Source organism: Aspergillus brasiliensis, assembly GCF_001889945.1.
Source record: "Aspergillus brasiliensis CBS 101740 unplaced genomic scaffold ASPBRscaffold_2, whole genome shotgun sequence".
In the NCBI taxonomy this organism is placed as follows: Eukaryota; Fungi; Ascomycota; class Eurotiomycetes; order Eurotiales; family Aspergillaceae; genus Aspergillus; species Aspergillus brasiliensis.
Genome location: NW_027137443.1, coordinates 2,709,140 through 2,735,557, shown reverse-complemented (window position 1 = coordinate 2,735,557; position 26,418 = coordinate 2,709,140). Strand labels below are relative to the sequence as shown.

At 50.9% G+C, this 26,418-nt stretch overlaps 12 protein-coding genes across 12 annotated transcripts; 7 read left to right on the top strand and 5 right to left on the bottom strand.

The window, feature by feature from the left end:
* Nucleotides 1-176: 176 nt before the first annotated feature.
* Nucleotides 177-1,101, top strand: ASPBRDRAFT_117689 (uncharacterized protein; the record flags this gene model as incomplete). The annotated part of the gene is made up of 2 exons (XM_067617113.1): nt 177-930; nt 968-1,101. The coding sequence occupies 2 exons, from the start codon at nt 177-179 to the stop codon at nt 1,099-1,101; spliced, it is 888 nt and encodes a 295-aa protein (XP_067483604.1).
* On the bottom strand, nt 1,084-2,975 carry hat1 (histone acetyltransferase catalytic subunit HAT1). The gene is made up of 4 exons (XM_067624391.1): nt 2,868-2,975; nt 2,515-2,790; nt 2,177-2,441; nt 1,084-2,127 (listed from the first exon to the last, which is right to left on the bottom strand). Exons 1-4 carry the CDS (start codon nt 2,881-2,883, stop codon nt 1,167-1,169), a joined length of 1,518 nt encoding a protein of 505 aa, XP_067483603.1. The 5' UTR covers nt 2,884-2,975; the 3' UTR covers nt 1,084-1,166.
* Nucleotides 2,976-3,655: 680 nt separating this feature from the next.
* ASPBRDRAFT_115376 (uncharacterized protein) lies at nt 3,656-4,672 on the top strand (the record flags this gene model as incomplete). The annotated part of the gene is made up of 1 exon (XM_067616893.1): nt 3,656-4,672. The coding sequence occupies one exon, from the start codon at nt 3,656-3,658 to the stop codon at nt 4,670-4,672; it is 1,017 nt and encodes a 338-aa protein (XP_067483602.1).
* Nucleotides 4,673-5,354: 682 nt separating this feature from the next.
* On the top strand, nt 5,355-6,754 carry ASPBRDRAFT_406076 (Mn(2+) transporter ATX2). Its single transcript, XM_067624390.1, has 2 exons — nt 5,355-6,337; nt 6,392-6,754. The coding sequence occupies exons 1-2, from the start codon at nt 5,442-5,444 to the stop codon at nt 6,573-6,575; spliced, it is 1,080 nt and encodes a 359-aa protein (XP_067483601.1). The 5' UTR covers nt 5,355-5,441; the 3' UTR covers nt 6,576-6,754.
* Nucleotides 6,755-8,705: 1,951 nt separating this feature from the next.
* On the top strand, nt 8,706-10,895 carry ASPBRDRAFT_51978 (F-box/WD repeat-containing protein; the record flags this gene model as incomplete). The annotated part of the gene is made up of 4 exons (XM_067626822.1): nt 8,706-9,128; nt 9,208-9,854; nt 9,916-10,627; nt 10,704-10,895. The coding sequence occupies 4 exons, from the start codon at nt 8,706-8,708 to the stop codon at nt 10,893-10,895; spliced, it is 1,974 nt and encodes a 657-aa protein (XP_067483600.1).
* An 812-nt stretch (nt 10,896-11,707) lies between these two features.
* Nucleotides 11,708-13,868, top strand: ASPBRDRAFT_38785 (putative C6 transcription factor). The gene is made up of 3 exons (XM_067624004.1): nt 11,708-11,894; nt 12,019-12,723; nt 12,786-13,868. The coding sequence occupies exons 1-3, from the start codon at nt 11,835-11,837 to the stop codon at nt 13,587-13,589; spliced, it is 1,569 nt and encodes a 522-aa protein (XP_067483599.1). The 5' UTR covers nt 11,708-11,834; the 3' UTR covers nt 13,590-13,868.
* Nucleotides 13,869-14,142: 274 nt separating this feature from the next.
* On the top strand, nt 14,143-15,454 carry ASPBRDRAFT_72327 (putative mitochondrial phosphate transporter Pic2; the record flags this gene model as incomplete). The annotated part of the gene is made up of 5 exons (XM_067629165.1): nt 14,143-14,378; nt 14,442-14,447; nt 14,506-15,156; nt 15,220-15,343; nt 15,403-15,454. The coding sequence occupies exons 1-5, from the start codon at nt 14,288-14,290 to the stop codon at nt 15,452-15,454; spliced, it is 924 nt and encodes a 307-aa protein (XP_067483598.1). The 5' UTR covers nt 14,143-14,287.
* A 341-nt stretch (nt 15,455-15,795) lies between these two features.
* ASPBRDRAFT_145133 (uncharacterized protein) lies at nt 15,796-17,121 on the top strand. The gene is made up of 2 exons (XM_067619237.1): nt 15,796-16,358; nt 16,440-17,121. The coding sequence occupies exons 1-2, from the start codon at nt 15,975-15,977 to the stop codon at nt 16,878-16,880; spliced, it is 825 nt and encodes a 274-aa protein (XP_067483597.1). The 5' UTR covers nt 15,796-15,974; the 3' UTR covers nt 16,881-17,121.
* A 404-nt stretch (nt 17,122-17,525) lies between these two features.
* On the bottom strand, nt 17,526-19,721 carry ASPBRDRAFT_72325 (YagE family protein). The gene is made up of 2 exons (XM_067629164.1): nt 18,053-19,721; nt 17,526-17,989 (listed from the first exon to the last, which is right to left on the bottom strand). The coding sequence occupies exons 1-2, from the start codon at nt 19,572-19,574 to the stop codon at nt 17,913-17,915; spliced, it is 1,599 nt and encodes a 532-aa protein (XP_067483596.1). The 5' UTR covers nt 19,575-19,721; the 3' UTR covers nt 17,526-17,912.
* A 478-nt stretch (nt 19,722-20,199) lies between these two features.
* Nucleotides 20,200-21,560, bottom strand: ASPBRDRAFT_203978 (uncharacterized protein). The gene is made up of 2 exons (XM_067621686.1): nt 20,848-21,560; nt 20,200-20,779 (listed from the first exon to the last, which is right to left on the bottom strand). Exons 1-2 carry the CDS (start codon nt 21,513-21,515, stop codon nt 20,278-20,280), a joined length of 1,170 nt encoding a protein of 389 aa, XP_067483595.1. The 5' UTR covers nt 21,516-21,560; the 3' UTR covers nt 20,200-20,277.
* Nucleotides 21,561-21,873: 313 nt separating this feature from the next.
* ASPBRDRAFT_192495 (CTD kinase subunit gamma) lies at nt 21,874-22,697 on the bottom strand (the record flags this gene model as incomplete). Its single annotated transcript, XM_067620492.1, has 2 exons — nt 21,874-22,458; nt 22,539-22,697. 2 exons carry the CDS (start codon nt 22,695-22,697, stop codon nt 21,874-21,876), a joined length of 744 nt encoding a protein of 247 aa, XP_067483594.1.
* A 262-nt stretch (nt 22,698-22,959) lies between these two features.
* Nucleotides 22,960-26,331, bottom strand: ASPBRDRAFT_38780 (chloride channel protein). The gene is made up of 7 exons (XM_067624003.1): nt 26,122-26,331; nt 25,514-26,058; nt 25,353-25,456; nt 25,149-25,301; nt 24,985-25,099; nt 24,846-24,937; nt 22,960-24,793 (listed from the first exon to the last, which is right to left on the bottom strand). The coding sequence occupies exons 1-7, from the start codon at nt 26,250-26,252 to the stop codon at nt 23,315-23,317; spliced, it is 2,619 nt and encodes an 872-aa protein (XP_067483593.1). The 5' UTR covers nt 26,253-26,331; the 3' UTR covers nt 22,960-23,314.
* Nucleotides 26,332-26,418: the final 87 nt, after the last annotated feature.

Below are 26,418 nucleotides of genomic sequence, written 5' to 3'. Positions count from 1 at the left end.
CTAATATGTCTCACCACCACCACCACCAACTTTCCCCGTCTGGCAGCCGCAGCACCCATTCCTTTACCCTCATCTACTACTACCATCTCAACAACAACAACAGAAGCAGGCAGTTAGTCCCCCACCCGTCATCTACATATCCTACATACTAAACAACCCCAATAGACACCCCCATCATGAAGGAGAACACCACCACCAACAACAACAACAACAACCCCAGTAACAATGACCACATGCACTCCCTCCTCAGCTTCCAATGGCTCGCTTCCCTCTTGAAAAAGCTTTCGACTCTCACCCTCCGCGACTACTTCATTAATCTATCCGTCCTCATCTGCATCATTGCGCTCTTCGCCCTTGTATACAGAATCGGCAGTAACACGATGCGCTGCCAGCGATGCCGAGTAGACAGGGCCGCTCAGCGCGAGGAACGGAAAGCTCGGCGGGCGTATAAAGCCGCTGCGAGGAGACATCGATGGAGGCAGTGGTGGGAGGGGAAGACTTCATATTCTTCTTATTATTGTCAGGATCAGGGGTTTATTGGTGGGGATGATGGGGCGGTTGTGATGGCCACTGTTGGTGTTGGGGAGAGGGATCTGGAGATGGGGAGGTTGTCTGACGGGGAGGGTGACGGTGAAGGTGATGCGGAGTTGGGGGTGTTTGCTGGGTCGAGTGGGATTGGGCATGCAGCTGCGACTATGCAGGCGGAGATACAGGGCTTTCGGCAGGCGTTGGAGTATGTGGGAGAGTTGGTGAGGGAAAATGCACCACCGCGGGCTAAGGTCGTGGCGGGTCAGGAGGCTTGTGGTTATGATGTGGATATGAATGCGAAGGGTGGAAGTGGTGAGGAGTCGGATACGGAGGCGTCGTCGACAGTCGGGCTGGCGACGGTTACTTTGTCGACGGGGACGAGTAGCTTGAAGAGTGTGGATTGTAAGTCGTTGTCGGGCACAATCGACACCCTGGATAGTATGGGGTCGCCGCCGCCCAGCTATCATTCGTGAGGGACAATGGTCTCATGTGCAGTACTACTATTCGTGGAGCATGGGAGTTCAGGATCTGATTATGGCTCATAACAAAAGGGTGGTTTTTGGTATTTCATAATGTTTAATATTACAATGAAAATGGTGGGTGCACGGCATGTACCTAGAGACATGTAACGCCGTCGCTCACACCTTTGTCCGCTTGGCTGCCTCTTCGTTCTCTGCTTCATCTTCCTCGTCCTCTACCGTGAGCTTCCGCTTTACCCGCTGATCTCTGCTGCTTGCCTCGCCCAGGACAGCGGTCGACTCTGGGGTTGCAAGCACACCGGACTCCTCTTCTTTGGCCTTTAGCGCTTCCTCGCGGGCGTTGAAGGCCTTGAGAAGAGCATCGTAGCCCTCCTCGACGTTCGTCACGGTCTCCTCCAGCTTCTGGATGCGCTCGCTCAAATCTAGCTGAATGAGGAGATCCCGATGGCGCTTGTAGAGACGCTGCTTGGTGAGCATGCGCCACCAATAGTACCGGCGGTCGTTGGGATCCTCAGCATTATGCTTTTTGATTAGTAGTCGGGACATGTTCGTTCCCCCGGCTAGGCGATTCTTGGCAGGTATTTGACCAAGAAGATACATCTCCATGATGTGGGCAAACTGAGTGGAGGCAATCTTGAATGATGAGCGGATGTCGTGCAACAGCTTCGTAGGGATCAGTGCCGACGTAGGGACGCGCCGAGGGCGCTGCTTCTTGGAGAGCTCTCCATAAGGGTTGGGGTTGATGTCTACCTTGTGCCTGAGGAACTCCGGCAACAAGATGTGGTAGTCGGCTGTGTCGCGGAGGGCATCGAAGGCCTCATTTGGGTCTTCGACAGTCAGTTCGGTGATTGTTGGGTCCTTGAAGCATGCGGCGTGAATGGTGGTGTAAAGATGAGTCCCATGTCCCGAGCCTTGATGAGGAGGGAGAATCAAGAACTGAGCGATTCGCAACCGAGCCGGCAGCTGAGCAGGTCTGATTTCGGGTGCTGGGAATGGGTCGTTCATGACGGTGGGACCCTGTGTAGTGTCTCTCTGGTAAAACCACCAGCGATAAGTGGTCGCATACCCGACGATGGAGTACTGTGAGGCCGTTGGAGTGGGCGGTTTCACTTTCTCATAGCTTCAAATTCGTCAGTCAAAGTCAAACATACAACAAGTCCATAACGTACACAAAGTATACTGTCCATCTCTCAAGCGTCCATTCAGGATCATCCGTGACCAAGGGTGTACCGGCTTCGATGAACAGTGATACGAAAACTTGTGCGCGGTCCAATAGTCGTCGAACTTGAGGATCAGCAAGGGACCCGGCCCATATCTCGTAAGTCCTGTCTCGAGTGACATAGCTGTGAACAAGTTTGCCAGGCGGTACAAAGTCCTTTGCATCTTCATCCTCCTGGACGGCTTTCTCATAGTCAGGAAGTAAACCGAAGGCCTCTGCAAATTATGCGCCTGGGTTAGTCATAATGGAACACAGATCATTCTCAATTTGGAACAGATAGCGGCCAACCTTCAGGAACCCACGGCTTCAGCGTTTTCAACAGGTCGACAGCAGCGATATCGCCAACGGGCTTGAACTTTTCATCGTAAGAGATATTGATATTCGGGCGGAGGTCATGGGCTGCGAACCGCAAGCGGATGATCAACCCCTTATAGCCGAATATTTGCTCCTCGTCGCCAAAGATGGGATATGTGAACTGAGGGTGGAAGCTGGAAATTGTCTTGGCTTTCGTTTCGCCGGGTTGGACGATCGTCAGATGGACGGCGTCATTGGCGTCGCAGGTCCCTAGGTGAGGCCATTTCTGTCAGCTGTCTCGCAATATAGAATACAAGGACAATGGTGTGAGAATGGGGGATAAATACAGTCGCCTTCACTCATTATGCCAGTTGCCGGATGAAGAGCCAGCTACTCAAAAGGAGGGTTGGGATAGAAATGGTTAAGTGAGAGAGCGCAGGAGCTTTAATTGATTGCCTTGGAAGATGGCGCGTGTTGCTCTTTCGAATCTCGCGTTGCGCGGAGCTGGCTAGCTATAACCGTTTCCGGTTTAGCGTCAGTAGGAGTCTTCCGCAGTCCGTAACAGTCAAGTAGAGTAAGATGAAAAGATACACACAAATTGTAGCTCTGGATGTATATTTGTCTTGTCTAATGCTGGCCAAGAATGTATGGAGACGCTTCTTTTTCAACATCAGCTTAAATTCCACAGTGATTGTTCCGACCCTCTGTGGATGGCTGCGATAGACTAGCTTCAGACTGGCAATCTCATATGACGTCGACGTAGGGACGAACCTACTATCCTCGCATAACATGAATCATCAAGTATTGAGAGCGGGAACATCCGAGCATGTAAGTCGAGACTCTGTGCTCAAGATGTAGAGTATCCGCGGTCCGAAATCAGGTCCCGTGCCTCGGCTTCAAGTCCTCGATGTAGAACTAGACGACTCATCAATTAGTTAGTAGTAGGCCTTAAGAACTACGATGGCGGGGCATAGTGCCTGACACCCCGCAATCGCAAGTCACTGCTGCTTCACTACTGAACATAAACTCAGACTGTCATACAAATTGCTCAGTATATGCGTTTGGTTCTTTATGGACTTTGCACAGGACAAGTCCATAGCTTCAACAAGTCGTACAAAGCCTTAGTATCATCAACATGTCAGTTTACAGCTCACAGCGGATAGCCTTGATCGGTCTGGGAACCATCGGCATATCCATGGCAGCCCTTCACCTCTCTCGTGAGAGCAACATAGTCGATGTCTTCGACACCAGACCAGACTTCGAGGCCTATGTCTCCAAGACGCTACCGATCTACATGAGCGAGCTTTCATCAACAATCAACATCGAATCAAGTCCTGATTCTCAACCACCAACATCATTGGTAGCGTCTCTTATCTCTTCCGGCCGTCTGCGCATTCACTCAACTCTAGAAAGCGCATGCGCGTCGGCCACCATTGTCCAGGAGCAGGGACCAGAAAATGTTAATTGGAAACAGTCTACATGGGCCCAGATTGAAGCAGTAGCCCCGCCCTCTGCACATTTCTGGACAAGCACATCTGGAATTGCTGCTTCTACTCAGCAAGCCAAGATGCAAGACAAGACTCGCTTGCTTGTTGTGCACCCGTTCAACCCACCGAATATCATGCCTCTTCTGGAGATTGTACCCGCCCCAGGAACCTCTGCGGAGCGGGTGGAGTTTGCTCGGGAGTACTTCTCTCTACCTGGGTCAAGACATAGGCCCGTGGTCATCCGAAAAGAGATTCCAGGGTTTGTGGGCAATCGGTTGGCGTTCGCGCTCCTACGGGAAGCTTGCTATCTGGTTCAAGAAGACGTGGTAAATGCCAAGGATCTGGACACGATCTTGATGGCTAGTTTGGGACCAAGATGGGCTGCAAATGGTGTGTTTGAGAGCTACCAGCATGGTGGTGGAGAAGGTGGTATAGGCTCTTTCTTGGAGAAGCTTGGTGGCACTATGCAAACCGTCTGGGATGGGCAGGGAAGAGGAAATGTGGAGGGCGATGAGAGAACGGAGTGGAAGGAAAAGGTCATTGCGCAAGTGAACGATGCGTATGGGACAGTGTCTGCGGAGCAACTCCAGGTAAAGGAAGCACGATTGAAGGATATTATAGGGATCCAAATGAAGGGCTACAGTCGCGATGGACGAGAAGTATGAGGGGAACAGACATGATGATGACCCTTCCGAGACTGATACTCACCGGGAGCTTGGGTATTGCAGCCTATGAATACCTTAAAGGTCTGGCTAAAGCTATGTTGCACCTTTGCTTACGCCTGCAATGTATATCATCTGTGGATTGAGCAACCTCGCAATATCGTTAGTGAAGTAGAAGAAGAACATGAAGCCCAAGAGATAATTATAAACCATCCCTGGGGCGGCAGTGGGTCTCCCGTGCCTTGGACTGGGGCGTGCCTTTCCCACTGCGGCAAATCGCAATCAATCCAGAGTCAGGACCGTCCACCTCCGCCACGTTTTCAGTTCTTCTGCCTCCTACCGCCTTGGAACACCTGCTTTCCGCCCGCTCTCCATCGTCTCCCCTGTCTCACCTGCTGCTCCCGGCCTATTTTCGCCTTCCAGCTGTTTGTTCGCTCTTTTAAATAAACGCCATTACCGCTGCCGCGGGATCAGGGGCGTGTTGAGAATCTTGGTCTTGGAATTGGCAACATGAGTGAAACCCTCTAGAGCACGGACGAAGCTCTGGAACAAGAGGCCGATCATGGAGGGACTCTTCACTTTGCTCGCATTGAGCATTGTGATGGCCATTACGTGAGTCGACGGTCCCTGGGAGCTTGTCGCCTGCTTGGTGCAAATTGTCAATACTAATCTGCTTTTCCCCGCTGCGTCACATAGATCATTTGTTGTGGGATCACTGCCGCTCGCCTTCACACTTTCCCCTTCTCAGCTGAGATTGATATCCTCCCTTGGTATGGGAGTCTTGGTTGGGACATCTTTGATTGTTATTATTCCGGAGGGAGTCGAGACCCTATACAGCGCAAACTCGCTTAGCAACCGGAAAGAACTTAGCAGCCGATCGACGACAGCCGTCAATTGGCAACACCAAACTATACCTGTGACCACTTTCCCGAGAGCATTAGAAGGACCAGAATCCGCAGACGTCGAACTCACGCCTCGATCGGTGCTGTCCGATCTGCCATCCACACCTGTCACGGTACCTACAGTTTATTCTACACAAGATGAAAAGCCCAGACTACTGGGACGCAAGGATGATGCTTCGGGCGATCACGCAGACGAGGGTCACGAGGAAGATAACTCGCCCCATGCTTGGATAGGTATTGCACTCATCAGTGGCTTTATCCTGATGTACCTTATCGACAAACTGCCCGTTTTCGCGTCATCCTCCAAACAGGAGCGCATTCCCTATCACATATCGCTGGATAACTTGGGTTCCGGCCTGCGGCGCAACTCGTCGCCGTCGCGCGAGGGGGGCTTGCTTGATGCCGGTAGCATCCCCAGGAGAAGCCACAGTTTTGCAACCACGACGGGACTTGTCATTCATGCCGCCGCCGATGGAATCGCCTTGGGCGCGTCTAGCTCCGACACTGGGCTCAGCTTTATCATCTTCCTGGCCATCATGGTTCACAAGGCTCCAGCATCGTTTGGTCTCACTTCTGTGCTCTTGAAGCAAGGCCTTTCTAGTCGTACTGCTAGAGCGCATTTATTGATTTTCAGTCTGGCTGCTCCTGTGGGTGCTCTTATGACATTCCTGTTTGTGCAAATCATGGGTTCGGGTTCAGAAGGTGATGACGTTGGGAACCGCTGGCGAACCGGAGTACTCCTCTTGTTCTCTGCTGGCACATTCCTGTGAGTTCTTTCTTGACCCACATCTACGGTATAGTGTGATACTGATGTTTCTAGATACGTTGCTATGCACACGATGCAGGAAAACAGCCCGAACTCATCTTCACGTGAGTCTCAGGTCAACGGATACGGCGACCATAGAGAAGGACCTTCGGCATCGGACAAGTCTATGAGGGACTTGATCGCTTCCGTTGTTGGCATGGTTCTCCCGCTGTTTCTACAGATTGGCCATGCCCACTAAACTCAGTCAACCTGGATTCACACCATGTTTCTTCTGTTTCTGTTAACTCTAGCTCTCCTGGGTCAATGAGCTACAAGCCGTTCAAAAGGAACGGTCGATTCTTGTTTGTAGACACCGCCGAGGTTGTCTTGTGTAATAGATTTTGTCACTGCAGTTGTTACTGGACGGATTCCCCCTTTGGGAACCGCGGCGATTTGTGTTATATTCCCTGCGGGGTTATGCCTTTCTTGTTGTATTGTCATTGAATCAGCGCCGCCACACGTCATGGCCACGATTTTGAAGCATTTGCACGGTGCGGTTGAACCCTTTACTTTGATTCTAATTGCATGTGTTTTTTCCCTTTTGTTTCGTTATGTTTCGTTTCTTTCTTCCCCCGCGATCAACTTTGACGTAGACTTGACTTAGACGTGGATGCTATTATAAAACGCCAAGAAATTCGGGAAATTATCTCTTCCCCACATTGAGAGAGTGATGAAACTATTCGGCAAGACTGAATCATTAGCTTTCCTGGAGGCTTCTGTATTGATCCATGGTTGTACGACGCATGCTTCCACTCCCGCCTTGAGACCACTATATCTTTTGAGGTGGCAGTGGAACCGAAAAGTTAGACCGAAGCACCAGACATCATGCTCGATTTAGACAGGTGCCTTGCTTTGGAAACTGTCTCTCTCTGTGGTAGACTACGTAGTATTTTTTTTTCTTGCCTGACATTGAGATGGGGTGAGTCCCCACGTCAACTTCACGTCGTTATGTTAGCTGCTTGTGACGACAGTGGTGTTGATCCTTGTAGGTATCAGAGAGACTATAGTATGCGGTAGGCGCTTTGGTCCCATTTGTTGGGTGATGAGCTGAGGTCGTCCCGCCATCAGCCATTCACCCATTCAGCAGGTATGTTCTGGGGGGATGTGTAAAGTGTTCTAGCAGACAGACATTAACACGACCGCGGCGGTTTGAAAGTTCGAAAATGAGCAAGGCAACTCTTGGTCGTGGGGACCGACTTTGCATAGGGACGCCCTTTCTCCATTGGGGACATCGCAGAGGTTATTCTACAACCAACTATCATCTACTTCACCAACAGGTGGTGCTCGTTGCATCAAAACCTCCAACCTGTTGCCGCCGTATAGATAGTCGGTACCGACCACGAGCAGAATCGGGACAGTAGAACTACTAAATAGGGACTAGTTCAACGTAACTCACTCTGTAACTTTACTAAGGTACTTTATTCTGGGAGCTGACTAATCTAGCCTGGTACCAGCGGGAAGACTTGAGTGGATCTCCAGCGATGCCGCTGCACAAATCAAAAGGCAGGAAGAAGCGCCATCGGCTTTGCTTGGCGGGTAATCGGGGCTGTTCTGGAGGGTTTCCGGGGGAGAGACAGAGACAGGCTAACTTAACTAACAGAGAGACAACCTTAGCCTCTAAGCCTGGAGGGCTGCACCTGACCCGTCACGACATCGCATGATCCAGACTTTGTCTTTCTTTCGTCGCTTCTTCTCCGCCTGCTTCTGGATGGCGTCGGGAAGGCCGCACTCAGTTCTGATTAGTGTATCTTACCGCCCTCCAGTCCGTCCGCTGTACGGAGTACCGAAGTACCATACTAACCAATCCGTCCTCCTCTTCTCTTGTCGTCTTTCGTTCTCCCCCCCCAAATCGGTCTCCTTCAAACCGCCCCCCCCAATCCAGCACCTCCTCCAACTTACCTCATTAACTTTTTTGTGCCCGTTTCTTTTGCCTTCTTTTCTCTCCCACCATTTTTGGTATCTATAAAATTTCTGGCCTGACCATCCACACTCCCACTCTCTTCTTCCCTTTCCTCTCTCCCCCTATTCCCTTGTCCACCGCCAACCTTTCGTCTTCCCTCCCCCGGCGGAGATCGTCCACATCCGTCTTATCTCTCGCTCTTCCCCTCCGCCTTCGTTTTGGCTTTTGGAATAAAGCACACCCCATCCTCTCGTTTTGTGTATTACGTCTTCTCCGTTTATGAACGAGACAGGGTCTCAAGGGGTTTGCGTAGGGATATCTCGCTTAACGTGTGAAAGGCTAGTCGGGTGGAATACGCAATCCCCTGGATGACACAGCCGCTCCTCACCGCGGCAGTCCTTGAGCACTCACCATCCAGTAGACACCGGGATGAGTCCGCGCAGTGTACCTGAGCAGCTGGCGACTGCGCCGTCGAAGTCATCTGCAGCCAGAGACTCGGTTGCGTCATTGTCTAGTGCCCATTCTAGATCGCTCTCTTCGTCCACCAAGACCGGGACTCCTATTCCCTCCAACCTGCTGCCCTCGGCGCCTGCGTCACCTCCCACGCCCGCTCCCAGTCCGACCCCCCATCAGAGACCTCCCACCTGGCAGACAGCCGACGAGGAAGACGATGCGTTTCTGCTGAACGCTCGGATACACTTCACCTCCCTTTCCAACGCTCGGAAGCAGAAATTCTTGGAAGGCATACTGGGGCTATGTGATAGCCAGCATCTCAGCTTTGTTTCTAGCTATGTTAGCCCCCGATTGAGGAAGGATCCGTTTCAGGTGTTCCCCAATGAACTGTGTCTGAGGGTGAGTTGATTGTCACTTCCGGTACGGGTGGTTTCACCGCTTGAACAAGGCTGACATTTGTCTCCCCTGGTTTCACTAGGTCCTGTCATTCATCGATGACCCGAAGACTTTGGCAAGATCATCCCAAGTATCGAAACGCTGGCGGGAACTACTGAATGATGATATTACGTGGAAGAACCTATGCGAGAAGCACTCGTATGCATCCCGGAGGCTGTCGGAGGATGACCGGGATTTTGTCGACCCTTTCCATGGTCAGCCTTTGCATGCTGTGTCCAGTACTCAGTCCTTGAGCGGGTTGCAAAGGAGACCCCATGTGTCTACTCTTCAGCCTCGAGATGGTCGACCCGATATTTCGTCGCGCTCTTTGTCGGGAGACTGGCTCTCCCTGTCGGGGTACCCGTCACGCAAAAGACGGGTCCGACCTTTGTCCTACAGATCGCATTTCAAGCAAAAGTACATGGTGGAATCAGCCTGGAATAAAGGTGGGCGCTGTACGCAGCGTCACATCACGCCGGACCAGGGAGTGGTCACAAGTCTGCATTTAACCCCCAAGTATATCGTGGTCGCGCTAGACAATGCCAAGATTCATGTATACGATACCAATGGGGACAATCAAAGAACCCTCCAAGGTCATGTTATGGGCGTATGGGCCATGGTTCCCTGGGATGACATTCTTGTGAGTGGTGGGTGCGACCGAGAAGTGAGGGTCTGGAACATGGCGACCGGGTAAGCAAACCATGACGGCATGCAGTCGGAGATCACTACTGACGAGCAAATCAAAATACAGTACCTGTCTCTACCTCTTACGTGGCCATACGTCAACCGTGCGCTGCCTCAAAATGTCCGACAAGAACACGGCAATCTCGGGATCACGGGACACAACGCTGCGGATATGGGACCTGGCCTCGGGTACCTGCAAGAATGTTCTGGTTGGGCATCAAGCTAGTGTCCGCTGTCTGGCCATACATGGAGATCTTGTTGTCTCGGGAAGCTATGATACCACAGCACGCATCTGGAGCATTTCTGAGGGGCGATGCTTGCGGACGCTCTCTGGCCATTTCAGCCAGATCTATGCCATCGCGTTTGATGGCAGACGCATCGCCACCGGTAGTCTAGATACCAGCGTGCGGATCTGGGATCCGCACTCGGGCCAGTGCCATGCTATCCTTCAGGGCCATACCTCCTTAGTAGGGCAGCTTCAAATGCGAGGAGATACCTTGGTCACCGGCGGCTCCGATGGGTCTGTCCGGGTCTGGTCGTTGACCAAGATGGCTCCCATTCACCGGCTTGCGGCTCATGATAACAGTGTTACCAGCTTGCAGTTTGATAGTTCAAGAATTGTCAGTGGTGGCAGTGACGGCCGTGTCAAGGTGTGGAGTTTACAGACCGGTCAACTACTCAGAGAGCTGTCGACACCGGCAGAGGCTGTTTGGCGGGTTGCCTTCGAGGAAGAGAAAGCTGTGATCATGGCCAGTAGAGCAGGCCGCACAGTGATGGAGGTAAGGAGCATGCCCTCCCGCTTATTCCTCGTATCCTATGGTTTATCACAGACTGACTGAGATGGATGCGTTCTAGGTTTGGACTTTCTCACCACCACGCGAAGACGATGGCGACGATGCGGTGATAGTGGAGAGTGCTTCTAGCACACCGGGTCTGCATCCTACGCATAACGACAGCCGACATAGGGAGCGTTTTTCGGATCCCCCGCCAAGTGTGCCGCTCAACAGTGACGATGACCAGGCCATGGTGGATGCCCCCGCCTCCTGACATGAGGTTCGACCATCGCAATGACTAGCACGTCCTTCTTTCCTGCTTTATGAATCCGAGCGTTACCGTCTATATACCTCTTGTTTTAGCGCCTGATTTCAACGACCCGGCTGGTCCAACCTGAGTGTCGCTAGGCAAACGAGGCGCGGTCAGCGTTGCCAGGTCATCGAATATCAGCATTCGCATTCTGGGTGTTTGGTCTAAACGGATCTTTATTCTTTATTTTTATTTCCCGGTCTTGTTCTCGAAACTTTTTTTTTCTATGGGAAAGGTGGAGTGGAGTTACAAAATGGCAAAAGGGTGGGCTACTGATGCGTTGTACCTGCAGGAGTATCAGGGGAACCGTGATTGGCTCATGATATGTTTACCTCTAATTCTTTTCGAGGGTTAGATGATACCCGCCTCGGGAGATGATGTATTTACCATTTACAGAAGATTTGGTGTTTCTACTGTTGGTCCTACAGAGCGAAGACATTGATTGAGCTTACCTTTCACCACAACTACACCCCGGCGTGCCTTGTCTCCCTTGGTGGGGGTTTTCTTTTTTTTTTTTCTTTTTTTTTTTTTATTCAGATAGTGCAGTTGTTAGAAGTATCTCGAAAGAGCCCCGAGACGAGAAGGATAAATGGCAGAATAGAATACTTTGTCTCGATTAAACGAACGGTGTTGACCATCTGTTGTAATGCTGTAGGGTAGGATTGTAGTAAGTAACTCGTGGCGGTTTCTCGTTGATAATAGAAATCACCTGACTGGCCCCTCAAATGGCAAACGCCGGTATTCTATTCGTTCTTTGGGTCGATTCCTTCAAGGCACCAACTGCGACGACACCATCAGGCATTTGATATACTCCCCTCGCGAAGCATTCGAAACTTGCCCTCATCTATGTCTCTTCCACTGCAAGACCTATCCCGCAGCTGGGCCCCTATCAAGTAGACAAAAATGGTGTACGGCGGGAAGCCAAGTACGGGGTGCCATTTGTGTCGCAAACGGAAAATCAAGGTAGGACGGATCTGCAGCCTTGACATGTCATAGCAAGATTACGTCCCTTGCATACCAATTCACCCCAATGAATAATTATGCTAAGTTACTCATTTGTCTGAGCCCACGCTAAGTCATCTTCCAGTGCGATGAAGGCCGTCCAGGGTGCCGGAACTGCGCCATATACGGCCAGCCATGCCCGGGCTATCGATCGGATGGAATCTTCCGAAATGAAACGCACAAGGTCCAGCAACTGGTGAATGGCAAGGCCAACGGCTGCGCTTCCTCGTCAAGTAGAATGCAGCCCAGCAAATCTGTTTCATCAAGCGGCGGCAAAGATCTCCAAAAGCTGCCATTGCCCGCTTATCGGATCACCGATTCTACGTGGGAAGAAAGAGCAATTTGCTATTTCTTCGACCAGTTTACTATCGTCGCCTGTAATGATGAGGACGGCGCTGGACATCTGGGGTTTCTTCCGTCTTTGTATGCTGTTTGTCGGGACCAGAATGACCCCGCATCATCGTCTCTACGATTAGCTGTCGATGCGACGGCTCTGATGGCCCTGAGTAATAGGGTGCAAGTGCCAGGCATTGTAACTCAAGCGAGATATGGTTTTGGATTGGCGCTGCGACGTCTGCAGGAGGCGCTGAATCTGCCGGTTGAGGCGGCTAAAGATGAGACCTTTGCAACGTTAGTTATCCTGTCTCTATTTGAGGATATCTCCGGGGATCGACATGGGCTTACGAGTGCGCATACGGCGGGCTTTGAGGCGCTTACGAGACTTCGGGGGGAAAGCCAACTGGGAAATGCGCGGGGACTGGACATGTTCAAGTATGCGTATGTTCATATGGTGGGTCAATTTAGATGCCTTGTTTCGATGATGGGGGTGTGATTGCTGACAGGATAAATCAGCAAGTCGAATTCCTTCTGCTGAAGGGGAAACCCAGTCTGGACTCAGACCGACTGGTTGAACGTCTCGATAGTGCGAATCCGCTACAATACCTCATGATCCTTGCGTCCAAAATCAGACAGCTGGTCGCAGAGCCATCATCTGCTTCAGATTCCTTGCAATCTGCCGGGATCACGAAGCTGGCGTCCTGGATCGATTCCTGTAGAAGCTTGGATTTTGAACTCGTTCAATGGTCCCAATCCCTGCCGGACATCTGGTTACCCCTTGAGACCCGATCATATACAGGCGAGGATGTGCTCACGTACCGAGAGATGATTACGGCGGTTATCTGGGCGCACTACCGTGTTCTTCGGATCTTTCTCTACAACGCCATGACAGATCTCTTCCGGGCACTAGTCTCTATGGTTGAATCCCCCGGGATCCAGCGAGAAGCGTCTCAGCATGAAGCTGATGGTTTGCGGCTAAGCCTCAATCTGATCTCCGATTCCTGTCGAAGCGTACCATTCTGCTTTGGGGAGATTGATATACTTGGAAACCCGATGCCGCCGTCCGAGCAGGGCGGCATGTCTCGGGTTCGAGCTTTTTACCTCTACAGTATGCTGTGGCCCCTGTGGTATATTCTGTCTTGTGGGCTGGCTACACCCGAACAGACGCAGATCATCCGAGGTGTGATGGCTCGGACTGGCTCGGAAGCTGGCATCAAGCTGGCTACTATGTTGGCCAGTTACGGTGGACAGGATTCCATGGCGAAAATGCCCCAGCTGTACTCTTTGGAACAGTCAGTGAGGGAGGTGTCTGTCATGTAAGTAGGGCAGACGGGGGCTTATGGATATACTCCGATGTCTTCATCCTCTGGGCTAAGTGTAGCTGACAAGTGCTATACTCTGTATATTCCTTCTGTACATACTTCTACCATGTATATAATGACTTGTTCCTGATATATGATTAGATGATAGCCAATAGTACTCTTCTCTCTCTTATCTTAAAACTACCACCTCCGGCCACCCCGGATGTGACGTCATCGATCTGCAGAACCTCCGCGCCGCAGACACACGACACACAACAGTATCTATAGATAAATGGAGCACAACAAAGTACAAAGTAAATAATTCACTGCTTATGTAGATATTAGTTTCACACAGAGAAAACCCCATTCCAGAAACGGCAAATCGGAACGTATCCGGTGCAGGGAGAGCCCATTGCACGGGTGCCGATTAGCCGCTGGACTGGATGATCTGGACCCGACTTGGTTCTCTTCCCAGCTGGAGACACTGACGACATGGCCTGCGGGCTGACGGGGTACAAGTAAATATAAGTAGTGCAGATAGTACACTTCATTTCATTGAATTCCCCTGTAGTAGCTTGTTCACTTATCACTTCATACCTTGTTTGGGAATTTTGGTCCCATCTCCTCCCCTCTCCTCTCCTATCTTTCTAGTCTAGACGCTCTCGATAAGCTTCAATTGCTTCCTCCTCTACTTCCCTGAACAGATAAACTCTCAAAATGGCGACGCAGAAGCCCAAGTACCCATTGGGCAAGATAGAGCCCAACTCGGCCAAGTATTTTGCCAGTTGCACGTTTGGTGGAATTATTGGTGAGTAGTCTGCCTGCCAGCTTATCACATCACTTAGCTTCTATTCTAACCACCTCGAAACAGCCTGCGGTAAGCATATCACAACCATCACCATCACCACAATCATAATCCTAATCCCTCCCCACAGGCCCAACCCACACAGCCGTCACCCCCCTCGATCTCGTAAAATGTCGCCGCCAAGTCGATCCCAAAATATACACCTCCAACCTCTCCGCCTGGCGCAGCATCATATCTAAGGAAGGCCTCCGCGGCATCTTCTTCGGTTGGACACCCACCTTCGTCGGCTACTCCTTCCAAGGCGCTGGTAAATATGGCTTCTACGAGTACTTCAAATATCTCTACGGGGATCATCTCTTCCCGAACGCGAATCGCACCGTCGTCTTCCTGGGCGCCAGCGCCTCGGCGGAATTCTTCGCTGATATCGCCCTCTGTCCGATGGAGGCTATCAAGGTGCGCATGCAGACGACGCTGCCGCCATTTGCGCATTCACTGCGCGAGGGCTGGGGCAAGATCGTGGCGCAGGAGGGCCTGTCGGGGTTGTATAAGGGGTTGTATCCGTTGTGGGCGAGACAGATTCCCTATACGATGACGAAGTTTGCGACATTCGAGGAAACGGTCAAGTTGATCTACAAGACGTTGGGGAAGCCGAAGGAGCAGTATAATGGCTTGCAGCAGACCGGAGTCAGCTTTTTGGGAGGTTATATTGCCGGCATCTTTTGTGCTATTGTTAGTCATCCGGCGGATGTTATGGTCAGTAAGTTGAATGCGGATCGGAAAGGTGAGTTATCTTGTTCTATTATCGTGTTGATGAGTTGGGGGTGAATGGCTGATGGGTGTTTAGCTGGCGAGGGAGCTATGACTGCTGTGTCGCGGATCTATAGGAACATTGGGTTCTCGGGCCTGTGGAACGGATTGCCTGTGAGAATTGTCATGCTGGGTACATTGACTGGATTCCAATGGTTGATGTAAGTGATGATGATGCTATACTGAAACTGAGGATCTGGAAACTGACGCAGATATATAGTTACGACTCGTTCAAGGTGTTCCTTGGGTTGCCTACTACTGGTGGCCATTAGCGTTCTGTTTCGATTCTATAATCGTATAGATCTATCTTTTTCTCGTGATCTATATCATGTCCAGAAGTCAGTAATGCAACGTAATGACGATAATGAAGCTTTAGTGTCTTGTTCAGTAAAAACTAGTAGTAGTAGCTGCTGTTATACCCCATACTCCGCTGACCGCCCGACACCCCGACCGGCAGAACGTGACTGGCTCTGCTTCTGCTTCGGCTTCAGCTCTCGATTCTCGTCCCATCCATTCCTCTTAGATCCGCCTCGCTACCATCCAATTCACCCCAGGGATCTCCCATTTGCATTCATCAATTAGTCCGGGTAATTCCTTCGCACCATAGAAGTCACCCGCGCGCCCTACCTATAAATACCCCCCCCCCTAATCGCGCATCTCCGAACACTCTAAGATCCCCAACCTCTTCGCTTCTCCAACATCCCTTGACCATCACCAACACCACATCAACACTCATCAATCGCACCTCTCAATCCTACCATCTACCTCTCAATCACCACACCACCCATCACAATGGAAGAAACCCGCCAACCATCCACGACCTCCAACCCCCCCAGCGTCGAAAATGCCTACAAACGCAAATGCCTGGCCCTGAAGAAGCGCCTCAACGAGATCGAAGAAGAGAATGAACTGATGCGTCTCCGCAACCGTCGCGGCTGGCAATACATCCAGAAAATGCGCCTAGAGTCATGCATTCTCCTGGAACGGTTGGCCAAGGTCACCGGCATGACAGAGGAGGCGCAGGCAGGCGTGAACCCGGAACTGCGCGCTCGGGCATCAGCAATGATGACGAATGTTGCGGCAGTGACAGGTGGAGAGACTGGGAAGAATGGCGCTGGTGCGCCGCAGTTTCTTGAGGATGAGACGGAGGGGAGTTCGGATGAGCAACCACCTACTGTAAGTTCTTACCTTCCTCCCTAACTTCCCCTTATTTAGGGTTGGGAGTTCGCTAATGGTAATGGTGGTGATTATGTACAGCCCCAGGAACGACCCTTGCGCGTGAAGCGATCCAGGAAATCTAATATGCCCAATGATGCTAATTTGGAGGATGAGGCGGCGAACAATGATAACAACAATGACAGCAACACCAAAGACAAGGAGGAGAAGAAAGATGGCAAGGACAAGGACGCGACGGAATCCGGCGCCGCAGCTGATGGTGAAAACGGCAATGGAGACTCATCGTCCTCATTGCCGCGACTCGCGCCCGCTCCGTCGCAGGACGATATGACCTCTTCCTTCCGCATCCAATCAGGTAGTAACGGATCACCGAATGATAAGGAGGGTACTACTAGTGATCGCGGGAGCCATAACCCCGAGTCTGCGGAGCAGAGGGGTGATGGTGGTGCGGAGGATGAGACGACACCAATGGATATGGATACGAAGGAAGAGGAGGAAACCAAGGAGGAGAGGGAGGGGTGATTACTATACCTTTCAACCATACCCTAGACTTTTTATCTTTCTTTTTCATTTCTACTCTTATATGGATAGTTTTTATTCGAATCGTTCCGTGGTGGTCTATATCTTGTGTTATCATCTTGGTAATGGGTGTTATTGATCGTCAGATTTTGGGGAACCTTTTGTTGTCTCTGGCCCCTCTTCTTTTCTCCTCCTATCCATCCTCTTCTTTTGTGTTCTATAGTATACGATGGGCAAAAGCGCTATTCTTCTTCTTCTTCTTCTTCTTCTGTATGTGTGTAAGAGGGGGGCTGAGGGAGTAGGGAATACCTGCCTACTTATAAAATAGTCATCCTTTCGTATGCGTAACCAGTAGATACTAATGTATTGTCATAGATACTGCTATCTAGACCTGTCAATACAATGGTACTACTATCACATGATATGATACAAGACTATATGTATAAATCATTTCATCGAGGTACCTTGAATGGCAGACAGGTGTATTAGGTACTGGATCAGAAATGGATACATGTACCAAAGTCCAGTGCAGTCTACTTCAGAAATCAAGTACTTATCAACCCGTTAATACCTAGTACTTACTACTTTCTTGGTATGAAAAGCTCGTATATAATCTGCTACTAGTACTACTAGTCATAACGTCTTCACCTTAAGTTTACTTCCCAGTAAATTCATTACCATCTTTTCGAGCCAATTATGGGTTTAATATACAGCCTAAGGTCAGATATCGTGCTATGTAAAAGCGAACTGAACACTAGATACTAGTTATAGATAGATATGCATTGTCCGTAGTGATGCAAGGAGGGCTTGCTTTGTTTATCCCACTTTCACTCCGATTCCCACTTTGATCAATGTATGCCTGAACCCCTTTAACTGCTGAAGTGGATGGTTATTGAAATAAGAGAACACTTAGTGCGGTATGGTGCTATGTCGTGGTGCTGATGATGGGGTTGGGGATGTAGCAAAGGTTGCTGTCGGATAATAGAAACAAGGCAATAGTAGTAGTAATACTTAGTAGAAAGGGATAGGTAGTGTTCACTCCACGCCAGCGTACAAGTCAACTACGATGTTGATAGCAGCGACCAGAATTTCTGCCGCAATGAGAACGATTACTGTCATGTGAGTTAGTCGATGAGAACGGGTGGATGCAGGGGGGGAGAAGGGCGGGGACTTACCGATCCATTCAAGATACTCACCGTGGCGGTGAGTTAGCTGGTCTTTGAGGACGGCGAGAAGATCCGCTATCACGTCCAATCGTTCGGTGAGCAGGCTTACACGCTGGTCCATCTCAAGATAGCTGCGGACGGCTTGGTAAACCGGTTCTAGTTGGGGCTCAGCCCACATTAGTTCTGGAGAGTCTAGAACCGAGCCTTGCAGGTGGATGTTGATCCGTAGGATGAACAATTCCCCGATTTGCATGTTGATCTGGCGTCGAGTGAGGTTGACACTGCCTGTCTGGGCGATCTGGGCAGGTAGGGGTGCGGTGTTGGAGATGGTCTCGGAGACGAGGTCTTCGAATAGGGAGGTCTTGACGGATTGGGCCAATGCGTGGGAGATGGCCAGTTTGATCATGTGGTTACGCGGGTCGCGCAGAGAGATAAAGTCGTTGTAGATCCGGGCTTGGTATTCGCGAGCATAGTAGAAATTGAAGTTCTCGACCTGGGTGTCTTCGGGGCTGAGGATGGAAGCGGCAAACTTGGAAACATCGGATAGGAATCGTGACTCGTGTGCAGGTGACATGCCCCATATTACGACTGTACCGTAATCGAAGAGGAACACTTCAGGGGTATGGATGGTCGTGTCGATATCGGGATATACATCTCCTTGATGGTCCGACACAGCAGTACTCGAAGCGTGGTCTATGTCGGTGGAGTGGGATTGAGAATCCCGTAGATCTATGAGATCTTCCCGTCGCGAGTTGGTGTTATCCTGGACTTCAACCACACTATCCGAGTAGCGGCGCTCATTGGACGGCCGTTGACCAGGGTGACTGTCCGCCGGGCTCAGTCCATTATTCGAAAGACCCCATGTGCCATTCTGTTTATCCTCATAGCCGTAGTCATAGGGAGAGTAGACACATTCGTCATAGAGCTTCGGGTTGGCCCCGCGGGTCTTGGAGCGAGACTTGAGGAACTTGATTATCCCCTCCAGTCGATACGAATTGGCTGTGCAGTAGGCAGTCACTCGCGGTAGACGTTCTCTGTCGGCCTTTCCTAACTTTGCAGCATGACTCCTCGCCGTCGGTTCTTTGATCCGGGCAATCTGCGAATAGACATCGGACGGAAAGTCATCCCCACCGAGCTCCTCCTCGGCCTCAGTCACCGGGTCGGGAAGCAATTTGAGCTTTTGCGCATTTTTCGTCGTTCTTTGCGGTCCGACTTTGGGGGCTGCAGCGATTGGGGTGTTTGCGGTGCTGAACGGAGCGCCATGGCTGTTCCGCCGGCGGAGCTTGCTATTCAGGGCGGAGAGGCCGGTCGGTCGGTAATGGCTCCCCTGAGAATTCGGTGCAGACGAAGAGCCAGATTGCAGAGGTCTGAAGGTGGGATCTGCGGAGGTGGAGTCATGGTAGGTGCTAACAGTTGCCAATGGGTTGAAGGTCACTGTCCGCGGCGGACGGTTTCCTCGCGGTGACGTATTGGAGGAAGTCGGGAGGTGATGCTGGGGGAGGAGCGGAGAGGATTCTGTGGTGGGCACCATGATGGTATTGGGGGTTGCGGGATGAGATCCTGCTCAGAGCATAGTCTGTAGAGAATGACGAATTGCACGGGAGGAAAGGAGATCTCTGGTAATGGTGGAGAGACAAAATTGAACAGGAGAGAGGGAGAGGGAGAGGGAGAGAGAAGTTGATGGAGAGAAAGTCGAACCGATCGAATGGAGCTCCAAGCTCTGCACGTGCGCCCGCCAGAGGCTGCCAATCTGCCCAATCCGGTGCCCCTCGTATTTTATGCTCTTTTACTCTTCTTTCCCCCCTTCTCTTCTGGTAATATTGAGCTTTGTCTTTATTTGTGAAACTCACGTTAGAATATCTTCTGGGAGGTGTTGCTTCGAGAAAAAAGAAAGCAACGATCTGCAGCGTGTAGATCGTACATTTCCCCAACTTTTCTACCCGGTTGTACGACTTCCGGTCAAATATGCATACAACAACTTAGGGATATCACTGTACCACCATTGCTGTCTGATCTCCCATTGTGGTAAAAGGTTCAGAGATAACCCGTTGGTAGTATCACAAGTGCTCTGCTACAAGGCCCAGGATCAACATCTCGGACTCATTTAACCTTAAAGAGTAGTCGCTGTTGCGCATCGTAACACTACGCCCATTGTTGGATATACAACATCTTTCTATTAATACTTTTGGATTGATTCTCAAGACGGGAAAGCGTAAAAGAGCGCCCAAGACCTGCTATTTGCGCACGAATCCCGAGGAACCGCCAGTTGTCCTTCTCAACCCATTCAAAGCGCCTGTGTTGCGGGATTTGTTCAGCCAATTCTGCTTGGCATTGCGCCCAGTTTTTGAGGCCTTGGGCGGGAGAACCGTCTTTGATGGCTTCTTGGATACACCCTCGTCCAACACCCGGATAGTAACATCTCCCACCCGCGCATCCTTCGGCGGCTTCTCCTTCTTGTCCAGGAACCGTAGCTTGTTAGGCTTCTTCTGCATGATGGTCCTCTCTTCCGCGGGAGGTGTCGGGGGCCGGACATCGGGGGCCGCGTTGAGAATATCATCGGGGAGAAGAGCGGGGAGAGCCGATCGTCGCGCATCTTGCGTAGTAGTACCTTGAAGAGTCTCTGTGCTTTCCGACAGCAGGTCTTCAGCCTTAGCTTCCTTCTTCTTTGCCAACTTCGCCTGGGATTTGCGCAGCTCATCCAATTGTTTCCGTTTGTCCCTCTTCAATTGCTCCTCTCTGCAGTAGAAAAACGTCAGATCGTATCCAGAAATAGCAAGGCAATTGAAATTGCGCGCATCACTCACATTTGCCTGGCCCGCTCCTGCTTCTTAGCTTCCATCCTCATCTTCGACAGCTGTGCAGAGTTATCGACCGTCTCCGGGGCCTCGTCATCATCACTGCTCTCATCATCCTGATTCTCGGCGTCCTGTTGCGCCTCCATAGTGTCCTCGACATCCGCAACGTCCGGCATTTCCGGTTCTTCGCTATCAAAGCGGAAGTGCTTTTTCGCTGCCGACGCTGCTGAAGGTTTCTTTTCCTCCTGTTGCTGCGCAGGCTCCTCAGTCGTTTCCGTCATCTTCTTCGACTTCTTGTTACTTGAAGGCTTGCTCTCTGATTCTTGTGTCGTCGCCTCTAGACTGCTTCTCTTCCGCCGCTTGTTCTTGCTCTGAGTCTCGGTGGGTTCAGCGCCCACGGGTTCGGACTTGCGCTTCCCATTCGACCCATTGACTTCGGGTTCTGTCGAGGACTGTTGTTGCTCAGCGGGGAACTTCCGCTGTCTTGTTGCCGTGACCATTTTCGATGTGTTGGAGCTGCTTTTGATTTCGGCGCCGGAGGGAGTGGTAGTAGTAGTAGTTGTAGGGCGCAGAGTTTTGAGGGAGGATTTGTCGGACTCCTGTCGAGAAAATAACCCCTTTGCTGCTGTCACGATCTGAGAGAACATAGAGGATCTAGAAAGCCCCCCGTGTGACATGTAAAAACATGGAGAAATGTTATTGCGCTCAAAAGTCGTTCAAAAATTCGAGGTCGAGATCCAGCAAATTTGGTCGGCGCCTGGGATTTTCCGAAGGCGGGCGGCTGTGAGTGGGTCGGATATAGTTTAGGATGATTGATTAGCTTCATTTTCAATTTGATAATTCAGGTAAAAAGAGTACTATTCGAGTATATGCCATCAAATAATTGTCCTGTACTTGTAGTTCTCAATAAAACGCCATTGGATCCCAAATCCCACATATTAGATACATACCCCCGCGCCAAAACACCATCCCATCGCAAGTATATGCTGTTAGAAAACCAACACCCCCCCCCCGACCACATCATCAATCACAGTATCACCTCGCACCAATCATCTGCCTCCGCTCCATAACCTCCTCATTCGCAGCCAAGAAATCATCCTCCCCAATATCACTCGCCTCATCCCAAAACTTCCCATGCTCATCTACATCATCCCCACTGACCGTCCACATACTCTCCCGTAATCGCTTATTCCGTTCCCGATCCTCCTCAATTCGCTGTTCAATCTGTCGTTTATCCACACGCATCCCACTCCCCTTCGACCCTCTCGGCGTCCCATGCTTAGATCTCGAATCACCACCACCACCATCGCCACCACCACCACTCCCTTCCTCGGCCTCTAAATCCAAATGTGCGGGGTGAGTTTCCCGATCCTTCAAGCCCGCATCAATCTCCGCGATCGTCTCGGCAGAAATAATCTCTTTGCTCTGTAGACCGTTCAAGACTCGACGGACGTGCTTGACATTCGCGGCGCCGGAGCCGTCGGCGGGCGCGACGCAGTCCACGATGCGGAGGATGTCGCGTTGGATCATGCGGACGTAGGGAGCGTGGTCTTCCTTCGTGGCCATGTCGCAGAATTGTTCGATGAAATACATTATATTGGCGCGGTTGTTCATGTTGTTCTAGTGAGGTACAGAATAAATGTTAGACATATATATCTCGTATGAGGAATGAATTAGACAGATGGTATGGGGGAACGCACTCTTTCTAATTGCTCCAGGATGCACGAGTGTAGGTCCTCGTCCATGTCGCGGTATTTGAGCGCATAATGCGCTGCTTTTTGAGATGAGGTCACGGAGGCGTTTAGGTGCTGCAACTGCGCTGTAAAGCGCATGCGCACCTCGAAAGGATCGACCATCATCTTGGTGGATGGGGTGTGGTTTGAATGTTTGGATGAGGAGGTGGAGGAGGGAAGAAGATCCGGTACTTAGTAGTTTATAGGTTGACTACAAGTGCTGATTGCATGCCGCGATCGAGGCTGGCCGATAGATGGAGGGCTCGAAAGGAACATTCCGATTGGAGGATGTCAAGGCGGTGGGATGCGATAAGGCGGGCAGAAATTGTGGGGTTCATTTGCTTGTCCAGTCATGTGCTTGGCTTTGAGCATACCTACTAATTGACATCACCGTTGTTGCTTCTTGTATAGTTGCTTTCGCTATGCATACTTCATATTGATACTATCAATCGAAGTGGGGAAAACAACTGAAAGGGTACTATATACACTACTAAAGCAAAGTCTAGATACATGCAAGCCACAAATCTACCGCCCGTAAGCCACTATCTGAGGCGTACACACGCTCTGAAACCAAGAAGAACAAAATCCGTTAAGCAAACTCCAATTTACCCAGAACAATACATATTCAATGACTGCAGAAACGTATCCCGGCACATATCACCCTAAGTAGCATAGATAGATCAACTCGGAATCGAGCGCTAGATGAGAAATATATGGTTTCGGTGCATCGCCCAACAGATGCTTCAAAGCGACTGTCGTCTCTCTATAGTGCTGGCAAGGCTAGTCCTATCATCGCTGTCAAGCAAGCCAACTTCCTCTGCCATAGTTCCTGAATCGAAAGTCCTTTCGCGGAGACTGTCGTCCATATAGGCGCCCGGGCCGCTGACCACTGACCAAACGTCCTTTTTCGTGAGCAGTCCTTGAAGAACACCTTTATCGGCAAATAGGACGTAGCGGAGGCCTAGCCTCTGGAACATCCGGAGCACTATCAGAAACGTGGTGTTGCTGTTGAGCGTAATGGGCGTCTGATCCATCCAAGGCCGAAGATCCAGGGTTTCGGTGGGATCAGCAAAGGGTTGATGACTGAAGAAGACCTGCGTTGCACCTGACAACTCATTATCCGACGGCGTGGTAGAGTACTTAAGAGCGTACGCAAGCTCATTGCGCGAGATGTATCCCAGCAAGATGGGATTCGACGTATCGGTAACGACCGGAAACCCACGGTAAGAGGTCGCCAGCAGCAGGCCACGGAGTGAATCAATCGTATGACCGACAGCAGTGATGACTGTCATGTCATCAACAGTGGTCATAACCTTATGAGCGGCGACGTCGGGTGGAGTCGTATCATCACGGTGATCGAGGAAGGGGTACTCGTTCAGTTGAATCCAAGACTCATATATACCGCGCTTTCCGAATATATCACCGCACCATTTAGACAACATGACTGCAATCATGATGGGAATGACATAAGTCAAGGCACCAGTGAGCTCGAACATGATGACCACAATCGATACGGTCATCCTCGTGGCCCCACCAAGTGCTGAAGCTGCACCGATGATTGCATATATTCCGGGGGTCACACATGGGACATCTGGCTCGCATTTGCTGAATAGGAAAAATCCCGGATAAGCCTCTTGCCACATCCGAAAAGTCATGCCTAAGCCACGCCCATACAGTGCTCCGATAGCGACTGACGGAAGGATGATACCCGCGGGTATGTCCAGTCCGAATGTCAATGAGGCAAGGAAAAACCCCAGGAGGGCAGCCATAAGCAAGAGGGCAATAGTACCGGCCGATGAGGCGCCCGTCTTACAAAGACCGAAAGGATCATCAGTCACAGCACCAGTTCCACATTCTGCAAACAAAGAATGAACAAGTTCCGAATTCTGGGCCCTCATGAAAAGATTCGGAAAGTTGATCAGGGCGCTAAGAAGAGCGACAACAGCAACCTCAATGACCGGGCGAGCCCAATTCCGAGATCGTCGCCATGTTGCAATCTTCATGTTCAAACGTATGAGGAATGCCCCGTAAAGGCCACCGACAATACCAAGAATGACAAATGGTATCATCTCGAAGCGATGCCACTCACGTGTATACTTGACTTGATAAAGGACAATGTTGCCCGTGCGGAATGGGTTGAGCGCGTGCAGAGTCACCGATGCAACCATGGCACAGACGAAGCTCTGCCACATTGTTTTGTCCGGGAAATAATACGACAGTTGCTGTTCACAGACATTTAGGATTCAGACCCCATGGATGCTTTCTGAGTCTTACCTCTAAACTGAACAGGACACCACCGATGGGCGCTCCGAAAGCGACGGAGACGCCCGCAGCGGCCGCTGCTGACAACACTTCTCGTTTCCGCGCTGTACAATTAGCCCCAGAACGTTCAGCAGAAAGCCTTGACAAGTACCTTCGTTATGGTTGAGACCGTGGAATGGCTTCATTATGACACTAGCGCAACAACATGCAACATGGATTAGAGGTCCCTCTTTACCGAGCCACATGCCGGATGCGACGGACAAGCACTTGGATATGTCAGCAAGGATGCAATGACAGACACAAGTTCATACATACGAGACCCAAAGATTTGATTGCGAGGGTCCAAGGCCCCATGAAGTGCCTTATGACAAAACCACCAAGGACGGTCTTGATTTCAGGGATACCGCTATGCCTTGCGTAAATGGCGTAGGTCCGAACCAGAACGCATGCGCAAATCGCGAAGAACACCTATTGATTATCAACACACTGCCGAATAGCATTCTGGAGAGCATGAAGTACAGAGTAAAGGATGTAGAAGGTATACTCAACGGCATATCCTCCACCCCGCGAGGAGACGCCCAGGGCTTTCCTCCATGGTGTCCAGTCTAAACAATCGGAGATATCTGGTGGCATGCCCCCGTTAGCATTGGCGATAAAGATTCAAGAGAACAGCGACTCACCGTCATGCCCCCAGCAGCAGAAGCTCCGATTCAAATAAAACCTGCCACCCCCGGGGCCGGCTTTACAGTAACCAGTCTTAAGATCTGCTAACCAATCACTGGCAACATCGATGCCAGCCGCAATAATCCCAACCAAGACACCTGTAGCAATCAACACGATCCAGACATTACTGGCGTCCAATAGTTTGCGTAGAGATCCAACAACGCCCTGTCCGCTCGCATAGAGGAGCCTCTTCCTTTGTCTCTCTTTGGTGTATTCGAAAATCCAATCGATTGCCGTAAGGTTATCATAGCCAACTCGTCGCCCCGGACCCTCCACATACCAGTCCAAAAAGCCCGAGTCTTTGTGCGCTAAATTTTCGTTGCCGTTGCCGTTGCCATTGATCGGCTCCCCTAAGGGCTGGACGTCATCCGAGCGTTGTTCATTCCGAAACCAAGAGCCAAGCCCAGTATTCGTCGCAGACTCAGCAGAATTATTTGAGAAGAAGTTGGGGAAACGAAATTTCGAGCGCGATTGTTGTCTCTTTTTGCGTTTAAATGAGAGCCTGTGTAATGGCTGTTTAGCGCACGACTTCTCGAAGCGGGTGCTAGGCTGGCCAGAAACTCACGGTTCACGCAGGCCGCCGCTTAAAGGTACATCGGGATGCTGGCCGCTGTCCTGTACTGGTTCATCATCGCTATAAGGCTGGATCAGCGATGACTGGGCTTCTGACTGTGGCCCTGGTCGACTCATTGACATCGCGAGTGATACGTATCATAGGGACGAGTCAAGTAGCATCTCAAAGGACGACGGTCGACGGGTGCCTATGAATAGCGATTGATCTCCGCGATTGATTGCGTTCCCGACCGGCAACTGGTGCCACAATTGATTGAACCTCCGCGGCCGGGCCAGGGCGGTGAGGGCC